At 41.9% G+C, this 14224-nt stretch overlaps 1 protein-coding gene across 9 annotated transcripts in view; it reads left to right on the forward strand.

Annotated features, from left to right (window-relative positions):
* FGFRL1 (fibroblast growth factor receptor like 1) overlaps positions 1 to 14224 on the forward strand; it is a 173945-nt gene that overhangs the window by 76854 nt on the left and 82867 nt on the right. For all 9 annotated transcript variants that reach the window (XM_054065160.1, XM_054065158.1, XM_054065154.1 and 6 more), the window contains one exon: positions 10821 to 11093. In XM_054065160.1, the coding sequence (XP_053921135.1) occupies positions 10821 to 11093 (273 nt within the window). The remainder of the gene's footprint in view (positions 1 to 10820; positions 11094 to 14224) is intronic.

Raw genomic sequence — 14224 nt, forward strand, 5'->3', positions numbered from 1 at the left:
CATCAGGTACCATGTGCTTTTACGTCAGGTAGTGTGTGCTTCAGCATCTGGGGAGCAGGAACCAGATGGGAATGCTGTAAGACTTCATTGATGGTTTCCTTGTTTTCATATGCAGGAGGCTGTGTCTTTTGAATTTAAAAGTATGTTTCACTGAAACAACTGATGTGAACAGTTTGTTTTAAATTGTATTTAAATATTTTCTCCCTCCTGGAGGGAGATGTACAGGTGTGTCTAAGTTAGCTTATGGTATGACACAACAAGAACAGATCTTTAAAGTGAACTATTTGGTGCTGAGGAGGTGATGTTCCCCCTATAGGCATTTTGGGAGTTTATTCTGGGTTAACTCCAGTCTGGTCCTCATTCATGGAAATCTGAGAGCAGGGCTTCTGCTTTTGTTTTACTGGGCAATTACTAGCAATTACACTAGCAATTGCTGCCTGTGTCTGCATTAGCAACTGGTGGGGATTGATAAGATTGGATCTGTAAAGCTGAGCACCTAACACCCTCATTCCGGAGGGCTGCGTCACTTCAGAATAGCCCTAATCTGATCCTGTGAACTTAATGCCCGTCTGAACTGCAACACACCTTGCAGCTCAATTTCATGTAAAAGCAGCTCAGTTCATGTGTTCCTAACCTGTTTCATAATGTGTAGCAAAGTATAATTGGAGGGGATGATCAAAATATTCACTTTAAAGAAGACTCCTGGTTCTAAAACACTGATGTAAGCATATGTAAGGTAGACATTTATGATGACATCTTAATTTGGAGGGAGCTGGATAGAGCACTTCTATCACACCTACCATGGACTGGAGTTTTTGTTAGGGCAATGGGGAACGGTTTCAGGCAGAATTTTAAAGTGCTAGTGTCTTAGAAGGTGGAAAGTCAGCTCTGGTTTGCATTTTTCTTTTGAGCAAGATGAGGTTTGTTTTTTTTTTCCTTCTGGAGCAAGGCAAGTTTTTTATATACATCTTTTTCCCTTGTGATTTTTTAATGTATTCTACTTTATTCCTGTCTGAAATCAAAACTATTTTTGTACTGTAGTGATACAGCAACCCATTAAAAATGATTACCAGAGCTTAATCAATATACTTTAAAAATCTTGACATTTTTGTTTGTGGATGTTTCATTTTAAGTTGCTAAAATTATGACAGAAAAGATTTCTCAAACTGTAAAAGGGAATATTGAAAGAGAATACTGGGCAATGTCTTGCTTTTAGTAAAAGATGTCGTTTTCTGATAGAAAAACATTTCTGCATAACAATCCATACCAAGTCTGCTCTGCAGCCATTCAACTAGAAGTGCTTTCTGTTTTAGAGAAGCCTCTGAAAATATCTTCAGTTCCCGAATACCACAGTGTTTATCTCTTTGTGGTCACCAACAAACAGTTGTTAACGTGTTTTTATGGTCACCAAATTTAGAAGCCGTAGTGACGGGGGGCAGAGCAAAGAGAAGGCTGAGGGCAGCTTTGCCATGTAGGGCACTGCCACTGATTTCCGAACAGAAAAAGGCTCATGGATATTTTGGCAGGGTCTTCTGTTTGAGGGTGAGTGTTCCAAGATGTTTTGGTTTTTTTTCTGAGCCCTCAATGCCCTAGTCACACCTTTTCCGTCTTGGGTATTGGGAAAAGCCAGTTGATTCTACGAGGAGTGTAAAGTTTTTTTCCATTTTCATCCCTAACAGAGAAATCTGTTAAAAAAGATTTTAAAGACTATTTTGAGGAAAACCCAATTCTTAAATACCAGTGAAAAAGTTCCTTGTGTCATCGTATGGGCCAAGATTTACTGCTGTGGACTAGCAGGAAGGCAAATCAACTATTTCAAGATCGTGGTTTCTGTTTCCTTGCAGACATAAACAATGACACTTACAATTTCCTGCTTGTGCAGCTCTCACACAAACGTCTGTCTATAAGGGAAATGGCTAATTACTTATTAAACCTTGTACAGTGCTTAGACTGGGTTAAATATTGACTATGAAAGTTCAAGGGGAATCCGTGTCACCAAACGTGAACTTGGGCATCCTATTTTCTAGAAGCTGTTCGCATAAAATGATTAGGTGATTGGACATTGCATGGAGGCAGGGGGGACAAAAAGTGGGGCTGATGGACTCAGAAGTAAATGCCTGTCTTTGAAGCCTTGAATTTTGACATGAATTGCAACTGGTGGCTCAAAGGGGAGTTTTGTTACAAAATAAGTGAATTAAACTGAGATTTTTAAAGCGTCTGGTTTATTTTGCTGAAAATCTTGGAGATGATGGGTGATTTGGCTTGGGAAACCCACTGGGCTTGTGAAGCAGGATTTGCATGGTTGGGAAGCAGTTGGAAGGGCAGAGTACAATAACACTTATGTTAAAATTGGAGTAGATTAACCCCAGAAGCTAATTCAGGGCTGCCTGACTGGATTGTTTCCCAGAGATTATGGGAAGCAAACAGATGCCTTATGTTGGCAGGAATGGTCTCTGTGTGACTTGTGGTGGAGATGCTGTGGGTTTGGATTAGGTTTGGTGAGTCAAGGTTGGGCCTATGGGGCAGGATTTTCAGTTGAGTTCTGGATCCTCCTAACTTCCTCAAGCCAGAGGATTCCTAGCTTTCTTCCAGAATTAGGGAGTTTGTCCTACGTGGAAACAGCAGGCTAAAAAAAAAGCCTTTTGACTTCAGAGCCTTGAAAATATATTTTAATGCCATTGCTTTTGAAAAAGCAAACTAGGAATGCCATTAGTTAGATGGGCTTGCCTTCTTGAATGGGGGTGAAAAAGGCAAATTGTGAGGGTACATGTGCCAACACACCTTTGTTCTACTTATCTCTCCTCTAAAAAACGTTTTCTGGTTATCCATTGAACTGCATACCTGAACTGCCCCATCAAGATAATTTATATTAGTCCTCTCTTTTGGCCCACGCTAAGTCCACTGGCAGCACTTAAGAAACAATAATAGAAACCTTCTAGCATACGAAGTCTGTTTCTCTAAAAGTAATTTGAAGTAATCCTAACTCTCCTCTGCGTTTGCTACCTCAAAACCTAGGGGATAAAATTACTATTTTATGCTGCTGAAAAAATATTCAGCAACACTTGAAATTGAATGTCATCCATGCATATTTAATTTAATAAGATGGTAATTTCATGTTAAATAAATACCAACTGATTATTGAAAACATATGCTCAAAGGATTTAAAAACCATGTAAGAGATAAATATCTCATCTACTGTTGTTGAACTGCAATAAATCTATGCAATAATCAAGTGCCAATTGTTTTAATATACAATAACTATTTTATTAAATCTCAGTGAAATGTGTACGCAGGGCACTTAATTAAATGGAACATGTTCCCAAGTATTCTATTTTTCTTATTTTTGGAATTACTGGAGTAGAAAATTTACTGGCAGTCTTCACCCAAGGGGCTAGTTATTACTCATGTAAAAATATGGCAAGCACTTCTTGTGCTATCAATAATTATCCATTTCATCAGGAAAGCAGCTTCTACCACAGAGGTTGGAAAGAAAGAGAAAATATGTCACTTTATTTGCTGTGAAATGAATCCACAAAGCTGTTTTCTCCATCATGTGGAGTGGTATGGTCCAAGCATAGAACTTGCTCCTGCAAACAGTCTGCTATTCCCAAAACTAAGCCTGACCAGTCATCAAGGCTGGTCAGCAAATACTTGTGGTGTTTTTGTGTTCTTCTCGAAGAGTCTTTGTTCTACAGAGATGCTGTTGGGTTTTTTTTTCTGTAATCCTTTGATTGTTTTTGATAAGCGTTATTCTTGTCTGTGGGCGCCTGTGTTTTCAAGCCAAGAAGGACCCATTAGCTCATCTAATCTGATCTCCTCATGTCACATAACAAAGCATTTGGCCCAGTTACCCCTACACTGCCCCCTGCTTTGCTTGGCTAATGCATACCTTTTGGAAATGCAGATTGTTTTGTTTTGAAAATATGATGAGGTGTTGGGTTCACCACTCCTTTGAACTGTTTATTCCAGTAGTTAATGGTATACGTGGGCAAAACACGCATCCTTTTATCTCTTTCAAAAAGCATTTTTATCAGTTCTGCTCTCCATGTAATGGCTTCCCTATGTGTGGAGAGCCAAGAGTTCCTCTCTTTGAGGAACACCTACTCATGTTAATTAACTCTTGCCATCATTTCTTTGTAAGCCTTTCCTTGTGGGAATTAATCTTTGGTAGTTGCTTGTCCGGCTCCAAGCATAGTGAGGCCTCTGTCCACTGATCCATCATTACAGTTTGAATGTCGACACAAACAATAGTAATAATGTAAGTGTATAATCTTCATGTTAGCCTTGCAGAGAGGGTTAAACTATTGCAGTAAAGTTTAAACTACTATAATCTGGAGTTGTCCAGCCCAGCTTTCTGGGAATGGATATCCCAAGTTAACCAACACTGGAAGCAAGTTTGAAACATGGCTTTAGGTGATCCTCTGAGCCATCAGTGTTCATTCAGAAGCATGGAGGAGTTGTAAGAAATCAACTTTTACTTGAACCATCTTTGTACTAAGGACTCTGCAGGATCAGGTGTTACAGTGATGAGTATTGGTAAAGGCCAAATTTTGTCTTAAGTGTTGTTGTAAGAGATTGTGTTCACATGCAACAAGTGGTTTTGTTAGTGGCCATTGTCTAACTTCATCTCACTGTCATAATGAAAGATTTCTCTGTTTTACTGTATTCTACTTGTAGGACACACATTGTCAGTGATACCCCAGACCCTGATTTTATTTCCTTCTATGCATTGATGGGTTGTTTGGGTGCTTCATGGTAAATGACTTTGCTAATTTGGTAACACAGCACTTCAAAAGAAATCTTATCTTCATGGAAAGTAAATGTGTTTGATATTAAATAATAAAATATACATAACCCATGGGGCTCTTAAAACTTATTTAACTTCTTTATAAACTTTACAATACAGTATGTGGATATTATAAATTACTTTTCATTCCAAGAAAATGTCTGGGCTGGTTGACCTTCCTTGGAATTTCCTCTTTGTAATTATGTTTAATGTGTTAATAAAGTTTACTTTGAACTGTATCATGGCAAATGGTCTCATAGGATGTGGGTCAGTGCTGGTGTGTTCACCATATGTGAAGCTTGACGTTAGTGTGCATTTTGGTTGAAGGAATAACAAGGCTAAGCCCAAAACAATTGGAGAAGCAGTATCTCCTCCTCACGTTAGCAGTAAAGGGGTTCATGGAAAGTTAGGAATGTGGAGTGGGAAATCATTTAGCTTTCGCTAGGTGTTACTAAATTATAGCTCTGGGTTCAAGTCACTATCAAAACACCATATATCTAGAGAGTTTTCACACAGAGTTATAAATCATGTTTACTACATGTATGAGTTGAATGAGTGCATGAACTTTGCAATGCAGTCCAGGAAAATATAATTACATGTGTGTGTTTTTGACTGTGAGAAATAGGGACAGGAAGCTCCAGGCTATTCCACTATTGGGTCTTAAATACACTTCTAGAAATTGTTTTTTGCTGCTTCCTGGAAATAGCTGTTTGCAAAAGCAAAGAAACTTTCTTTGGGCTTACATAACTCCTTTTGCCAAGAAGTGGCAACCACCAGCCCTTCCAAGGCCCTGTGGGGGTTGAGGAGGGAAAGCAGGAATGCTTGTAAAGCAGTGTCAGCAGCAGAGGAGCAAGTGGGGCTTTTCTGTGGTGTAGGATAGTGGAGAACAGTATCAGAGGATATAAATTGAAAATTGCCCAGCTGTTCAGTTAGACAGGTGTAGGATCTGTCTTTTATATGATGGAACAGAATGGAGATTCCAGTTGCTTGTATTCGTAAATGAGGCAAATAATTCTGCACACTTGTCCGCATGTATATGAGCAGAAATATTTAAAACAAATGAGGTGATCATGGCATTTCCTTGTTAATGTTTGACTGGGCTTACATGATCCTGAACAGAAACCTTGGCGTCGGGCTTGGATTGTTGATTTCTTTCTTGGTGTACCTACATGTATTTGCAGATGGCTAAACTACAAGCAAGAAAATAACTTGATGGAAAATGTAGGGTCTGGATTGTTTAGATTATATTTTAAGCCTGATTGCACGCTGGCCCTTGGAACTCCAGGCATGATCCCTTCTAGTAACTAAAATGATTTGAATGTTATGGGGCAAAGTTATATTTAGTTTGTATTTGGAGAAAGAATAACAACCAGGCACAGGGGAAGGCAGCTGCATTCTTGTCACTTCTTCCCAAGTCACATCCATGGATGTCAAATGCAACCCTTCCCCCTTGGCTGAAATATTAAGAAAATATTCTCTCCTACATTAAGAAAATATTCTCTCCTTGGTTTGAGGACAAGGGGGACTGAAGAAAGCCTGTCCCCAGTGTTTTTTCATCAAGGTAGGGCTTAATTTATTATAATGGCTCTTTCTGCTTGCACAGGGTGTGAAGTCAGCTGCACCCCCTCCAGCACCCTCTGGCTGTAGAGAGCTGCCCTTGTGTAATGGAAAATCGAAAAAATGGAAGCAAGAAATAGTGGTTGTTTTCTCCTCCCACCATTTCCCCCTCCCTTCCCAGCTATAAAAATGTGTAAAAGTCTATGTCATCTATTTTGGTGGAATATTTACCTGAGATCTTGGTTTTGGTACGTTCTCCCATACCTCATGGCAAAATGTTGTAGGAAATTATCTCTGTCTCCAAGAGCATCGGAGGCTGCAGGTTCTCAGCACTTACAAAGACTAATTTTTTAAGAATCAGTGCCTAACGGCTAAGAAAATGAGGAGTTTGGCATAGGGATGCCTCTCCTAGGATTTACAAAAAGCATTACTCTCTCCTGCTTGGTCTTGAAAGGATCCAGTCTAGAGCTTTGGGCCAGAAAGATGGTATATATTTGCATTAAAAAATTACATTTGTATGTTTATGAATTCACAATTTTCACAATCTGGTTTAACGAAATAGTTTCAGGTTTCAAAAAATCCCTTACAGTGCTGCTTTCCAGCTCTTGTGGTGTTACCCACAAACATAACCCAGAAACAAGGCAAGAGTGGCACTACAGCAAGCGACCATAAGGTCTTACTCTCAAAATACATCAGATCATTTCTGCTCACATGCAACACAAAGCTGGAGTCTAGGAGTGTGACACTGATGGTGTGACACGGGCTGCTTGAGGAGTAATTGCATCTGCTTTTTAATGCTGCACTAGAGCACAGGGCAGAAGCTGGCAGCGGCAAGGAATCAGAAGTCAGCGGCAGCCAGGGTTCAGCTTGTTTTTACCTTGCCGGCAGCTGTAGGTGAAGCAGCAGGTGCTTTCCTGGGACTTTGCCTCTCTAAGCAGCTGTAGAAATGTATCCAGCATGCAGAGCCGCAGGCTGTGCCCTGGGCTCTGCTCCTGTGCTGCTGCACTCAGCTGTGAGTGCACGCATGCCCCAGCCCTGCGGGAGGCAGCTGCCCAGGGGCACCTCCAAATCAAGCCCTTGGGAGAGCTTGGAGCTAGTGAGCACTCTGCTCCCATGGCCACCCCCCTGGCATATTTGTGGACCAGTTCTGCAAGGTGGAGAGCTCCCTTTGGAACCAGTGGTGCTCATGAGAAATTGGGGTGCTCCACATCTTTTAGCTACATCTTTTTGCTCTGTTCGTATAGCAGAAGAGTGAACTGTCATAGAGAAGCCCTGGAAATTAAACTCAAGGGGAACCTGAGTGGTTCTGGGCAGCCTCATGTATGGATTCAGAGGTGGGATATGTTTCTACCTGGGTAGTGTGGAATTTCCATGGTATGTCATGCAAGGCAGCTCTGTGTCAGCAGCACCCACTGCTCAGGGGATGTTGCAGAAGGGCCTTTTGGCAAGACACAGTTCCCCCTCTCCACCACTTCCCCACCAAACACCGGCAGTGGAGAATGGTGAGAAGTGCCAAAAGGTATCTTGACTTGAAAAGCATTCATCCATCACTTTTGCAGTCCCAAGGCAGGGCTGTACAGGTATGTGGTGAAATAAGGCCCAGTGGATGTGTGTACATTAGAAAGCGAGACAGAGATCTGTGATATCAACATTTTATTCTTGCTGTAGCCATCTACAGGAGGTCCAGCTATTGTTGGGTCGCTAGGACCTCTGAAGCCTCTGGTGTGTGTGAAGGTGGGGATTCCAGAGAGAAAGTACTGCTTGCACAGAAAGTTATTAAAGCAAAGATGATAGGTAATAAAATGGGAATATTTGCAGCATCAAATGAACAGAAGCAAGTTTTTAGCATCTTTTCTCCCAGGGCTGTAGCTTATTGAGAAGTGCACACAGCTGTATCTGGCAAAATTCAGAGCAGGAAAAAGAGTGGGGGGATGTTTTTATTCCTCATCCTGAGAAAGTCCCTGGAAGAGCTAATGAAGGGCTGCAGAGGACTCCGCTAGTGTTCTTCGTTTCAGGCCGAAAGGCTCCAAGAAACACACCCTTTCCTAAATGTCATAAAGGTCTGCGAATAGATCCTGTGACAGGGAGCGATCCAACAATTCCTCAGAACGAAAGGTCAATCAAAGGAAAATGGCATTTAGGAGGACCAAGCTTACCACTGACCCAAACATGTGACAGATCCAGAGGCAACTCTGGTGCCATCAGGAGAGCTGCTTGTGCAGTCTGCCTCAGTGAGGCACATGACGTGATTGGGAAACTATCTGATTCCTCCACGTCTCGAAATTCATCAGGAGTCAACCTGAATGTCGGAAGGAAAGAGATTTTGAAGGAGCTACAGCAGATTTAGAAGTTGAGAGGAGGGCGCTGTCTCTCCACTCTTCCTGCTTGCCCTGCACCAAACGTTTTTCCCAGTGCTAATTATAGATCAGTTTTTGCCATTTGAATATGTATGGAGTGGTATCCTGGCTCACAAGTAGGTTGCAATGAAGCTACTCTTGTGGTTTGACTTGTTTTGGTAGGGCTTTAGGTCAGAAGAGATTTCTCCAAGGGCCAACACAGAATTTCAACAAAGGCATGGACTTGTCTGTACATTTCTGCTCCTTGACGTGAATAAGATGCTGCAATGTAGGGAAATGTAGCAGAATTAGGGGTTGGATCCTCAGCTGGTGTTGGTGTTTCTACTTTATAAAGCCAACACACAACCTCTCCTGATGGATGGATTTCCTCTTTAAAAGATGCAGCAACACAACTTGTGTCAGTTCAACATTCAAATAATCTTGAGGTTATCTTTCTAACCACAAAGCTGTCTGGTGATCTTCCAAGGTGAAGAACACTTACCGGTGTGGTTTACAGTGCTTAGAGAGAACTGGACAGGCAGAATTTATCTTTTTTTTTTTTTTCTTTTTCTTTTTTCCAGTTCACCGTCACCCCCAACACAGTGTCCCACAGGTGTCTGCAAAAGGTGTGCAGGGATAGGTGTTATCTTTGCCAGGGACTGACTTTTTCACAATAAGTGCTCTCAGAATCCCCACTTCGGGTGTTCAGCAGTTCATCAGAATCTGTGTCTAAGACCCATTAGTTTAACCAGGCTTTTAGTTAAACTAATTGAGTTTCAAGCTAGTTCACACCTCTTTTCTCAGCTTAAGCAGCACTTATGTTCACCAGCAAAGCTGCAAAGTTCGTGTGTACTATTCCACATGAGTAACGGCAATAGCAGCTCTGTAGTCATTTATGAGCTGGATTGTATGTTCTGCCTTAGTCATGCTGGGGAAAATTCAGACAGACTCTGGAATAATAAAAATTAGTCATGAGGAAGTGCAAATATGAGGTCTGTAGCTTATCTCATGGGGGTCCAATCCTGCAAAACACTAGGAACAGGAATAAAATATAAGGGAACAGTTCCAAATCCCACAAACATCTTGTGGGTTTTGGGTGCAACTCAGCATTAGCAATCCTTAGCAAAACATTTTGTCCTTATGCAAGAGCAGGGCACTTATTATCACACCCAGTAATAGACTATTCTGGGAAGAGTATTGCTGTTGCAGTTGGCGTGCGGAACTTGTGCAATTAATGAAGAGGCAGAAAAGGCAGATGCAGGAAAAAGACTCAACTTCAGCTTTTCGGTCTTGGGAAGAAATACTGGTTTGAATTCTGCTATGGGACCATTCCTACTGTCAGATTCTTTATCGCTTCTTTATTCTGAATGTTGACCTGTCCAAATGCATCTCGTTATCATGCGGCAAACAGTGTGTTCACTCTGTGACATTCCAGGGATACTCTGTTTTGCATGAAATTATAACCCTGTACAAAGAACAAATATTTGTCAGTTAGGTCAAACCAGCAAGGTTGCCAAGGCAATTTATAAAACTATCCTCTTTTGGACTACAAGAAGTCTTAACGTGTCAGGCTAGGCTGTGCTACCCAGTCAGTGAGTGCTGTATGTCCAACAACTGCAGGCTTATATGTCCCAGATAAAGCCCATATGGTGACTATTAAAGGGAGTTCCTGTATATACTGTATATACAACATGAAAGGATTTTAACTCTTTGAGGGGGGCAGGTTTTGTTTTAAGTACCAGTGCTGTTACAAATTTTGCCTTCAGGTTGAATGTTAAGTTTAAAACAACTACAGTTGCTTTACCAAATACAGCTAAATAGCTTGTGTATTGGACTCCTCCTTGCTATAGGATGGGAGCACTTTGGAAGAGCAAAAGGCTCAGAACCAGGCTTCCCTGGTGGGTTTTCATGAGCTGATGATGAAGCAAAGGCTATGGTTTCAAGTCTCACATAAAACACTTTCTCTGTTGTTGTATCCTTCTGCAATTGGCTGCTTTTTTTTAGCCTTGATTGTAAGTGATTTTTTGTATGAACCTTTCACTGTTTCTGTATAGCAGTCGATGTAATGCCCTGGTTGATGACTGGTCTCCAAATCACTGACAAAAGTGGTAACAGCTCTTTCTCTCTCTCTTCTTTATTAGGTCCCCCAAGGATTGCCGATAAAGTGATTCACCGGCAGTCCGTGAGGCTAGGGAGGACCATCAAGCTCCTGTGCCCAGTGGAGGGCGACCCCCCACCTCTCACCATGTGGATGAAGGATGGACGCACTATCCACAGCGGCTGGACGAGGTTCCGAATCCTTCAGCAAGGTCTGAAGATCAAGGAGGTGGAAAGCGAAGATGCGGGAACCTACATTTGCAAAGCCACCAATGGCTTTGGCAGCACCAATGTGAACTACACCCTCATCGTGATTGGTGAGTAGAGATGGAGAAAAGCCAGGCCTCACCTGCTTTGGAGGGAGAGAGCAAGCTGATTTCTGTGTAGCTGTCAGTGATTGCAGATTTGTTTTGCTAATCATTTACTGACCCCCAGTCTTAACTGACCCTTTCCAGTGTTTGAGGGTTGCCAGAGCTGGCTATGCTGCTGCACATCTTCTGCTGCAGCCGGCTGCAGGCAGATAAGATTACACAGTGCCAAAGGTTACAAATAAACAGAAATGATGCAATAGTCACTAGGGTCCAGATCACAATGAATTCCACACAGGAAAGTCTGTGTGATAAGGAGAGGTCACACTGCTCTTTATGTTTGCTGTTGGAACAGGATAGTTCTCAAAACAAATGTTAGGGCACCCATATAAAAACATACTGCTGCAAGATCCGCGTATCGAGGTTTTGCAAAGCGTGGTGTCTTCAGGAATAACAACATTTGGATTGAAACAAAGCTCAGAGCTTGAATGTGACCCGGGGATGCTCAGTTCCTGATAAATCCCCTTGGTGGAGGCAGGATTAAAAAAGCTTCAAATGCCATCTTGATGACCGTGGGTTCTCTGGCTGTGCTTTTGACTGGCTTTAAAGGGCTTGCTCGGCCTGGCAATGGGATTTTGGGGAAGCCTGCTGGTCTGAGCATTCCTGGAGGCCCCCAAAGACACTTCTTTGGGTAATCAGGTATTCCTCTGCTGTGGCTGCCACAGAAATATGGTCATTGCTCCTTGTCTGTTAGGAAGGAAAGAGCTGGATGAAATTTGGCATGCTGGAGGATGCTGAGAGAGCGAGGGGGAGACTTAGAGGGCAGGGGGTGAGATCAGGTACCTTGCTTACCCTATTGCCTTATCATCACCTCCAGTATCTGGTCTACAAAGTACTGTGTCTCTCGAGATAATGAAACTGAGGTTACAGTTTAGGGTAGTTTCCAGTTACCTACTGGTTGATGCTTGGCCTGCTTTTGTTCTATTTCTTCTTCACTTTCCAGTAAAGGGCTGCTGGGGACTCAGAGCATGTAACAAACACTTGGTGCTGTTTGATGGAGGATTATCACCCGATAACAAGGTGGTTCTTGGAGAATGCACTTTGCTGCAGAGCCAGTATGGGAGGGAGACCAGAATGTAAATACCTTATCAGGAAATAGATGCTTAGGTTAGGGAAATCCTTGCGCTATATGACTCCTGTACGTCAGTGGAATAAAGATGCAAAAGCCATCTTATAGTTTACATAGTTTGTGGATTTGATTTTCCTTGTTCACCTTTTTCCTATCCATATTTGTCTGTCTTTCTTTGCTACACTGAGAAAAAAGGATGAAGTGGAAATAGTCTGTAAAGACTCATGTCTATACAGACTCCATTTAGATGTCTTTCCAGACTGTTTGTTGTAGAGAAAAGAATGCTATAGGAGCCTGCTTCAGTCCTGCTTGTGCTTTGGCAGCATGTGGAGATTGCCAAAGTCTTTGATCTTCTGTGTCATCCAGTATCTTCTGTAAAGCTCAGGGCCCAAGCCATCACCCGTTATTCCAAGGCAAAGAGGCGTTGAGACATCTGTGGTCAAAGAAAGCTCTGACTATTCTTTGCAGCACAACAGAAACCAATGAAAGGGAAAAGCCAGGAGGCACAGGGTAAAAGTTGGATTAGAATTCAGGAAAGATTGAGGCAAAAACTCCAGTTCAGTTGCTCAGGGAAATTGGATTATCAAATTTAATTGTGTTAAGAACAATAGCGTTCATTATATTTGGCACTGAAAAGCCCTGGGCACAAACACCAGTTATGTGGAGCCTCCTCCGGCAGCTATGGAAGGAAATGGCAAGCACCCATTAGCTTCTGTGGGTATGAGATTGAGCCCTGTGCAAACAAATATTGATCACCAAGTGCCAAGAAAAGGGGAACTTTAAACGTGTGGCAGACATATAGGCTGAGTTATCGTTCATCTCCATGCATCCTTGTTCTAATGCTGGCTAAACTCAGTATTTCTGCAACTCTTTGCACCTTCCTTTCTTGTCTCACAGTATACCTTTGTGCGTTTTTGTTGCTAAGACCATTTTTGATTAATTGCTTATGTCCCTTGTCTCCAGTGGTACAGATGTGTTCATGTAATTCTTCAAACCAAGTGCTTTTCACTAGAACAATTTTGCCTAAAACAAATGTTCCCCTAGGGTCTTTCTTGCCAAGGTCTGCAAGCTAACACAAGGTATCACTAACTTATTCTTTCAAAGGATCCAAACATTTAATGCGTTGGCCAGATGCTCATGTTCGTCTTGGTGAAAATGCTTTTGGTTAAGAGCAAATCAATCCTTTGTTGATTTTTGGGAAGGAGGCAGTGTTTTAAGACCAACTGCATGTCAGTTTTGTGGATGAAGATCAAATTGATGGAGCTGTTTTGTTTGTGCTCCAGAAAGCACAAACTTGATTATGCAGAGTGGCCTTTTGAACCATATGGCTTCTCTATCTTCCCACTCCTTCAAAGGAGAAAAAGCCCTCTTGTACCAACTTTACTGCTGACACCAAGCATGTAAAACCATGCAGGTGTCAGACATGGGCAAAATGGTTAAGCTACTAAATCTAGGATAGCATCAAACGATTCCTTACATGTTGGAACTTGAAAAACTAAAATCCACTTTGACATGAAAATATTCTGGGAATTTAAGCAGTACTATCTGAAATCTACACAGTAGCTTATTGAAAGATTTTTGAGTTATGCTGCGTGCTTTTAACTGAGCTTTGCCACACCACTTGCAAGTGAGGAACTGTCACACCTGTGTTATATACGTGTGCAATGCAGTAAGATCAGGTGATAGTTTTCTCAGGGTCCTGTGGAAAGCTGAGACTAAAATTCAGCTGTCTCCAACCTCTCTGTCTGCGCTCAGTGTTATATAAATCTTAGTAATCTTAACTCTTACTAGTCTCTACATTCCATCAGAGTGTAGAAAACCAACAAAAATCTGTGGCATTGTACAAAGGAATCAAAAACGGGCAGTGGGTCTGCCAACACCAGTGGGTGCTGGCAAACATGGCAGAGGTGAGCTCCCTTGTCTGCTTTGCAGGTTGATCTCTGCAGGATTTAATAATTTTGGTTTAAGCCTGTTCAAATGTGACTTCGTGGATTTCATGGCAGATCTTGCT

This window comes from Cuculus canorus, chromosome 4, assembly GCF_017976375.1.
Source record: "Cuculus canorus isolate bCucCan1 chromosome 4, bCucCan1.pri, whole genome shotgun sequence".
Lineage (NCBI taxonomy): Eukaryota > Metazoa > Chordata > Aves > Cuculiformes > Cuculidae > Cuculus > Cuculus canorus.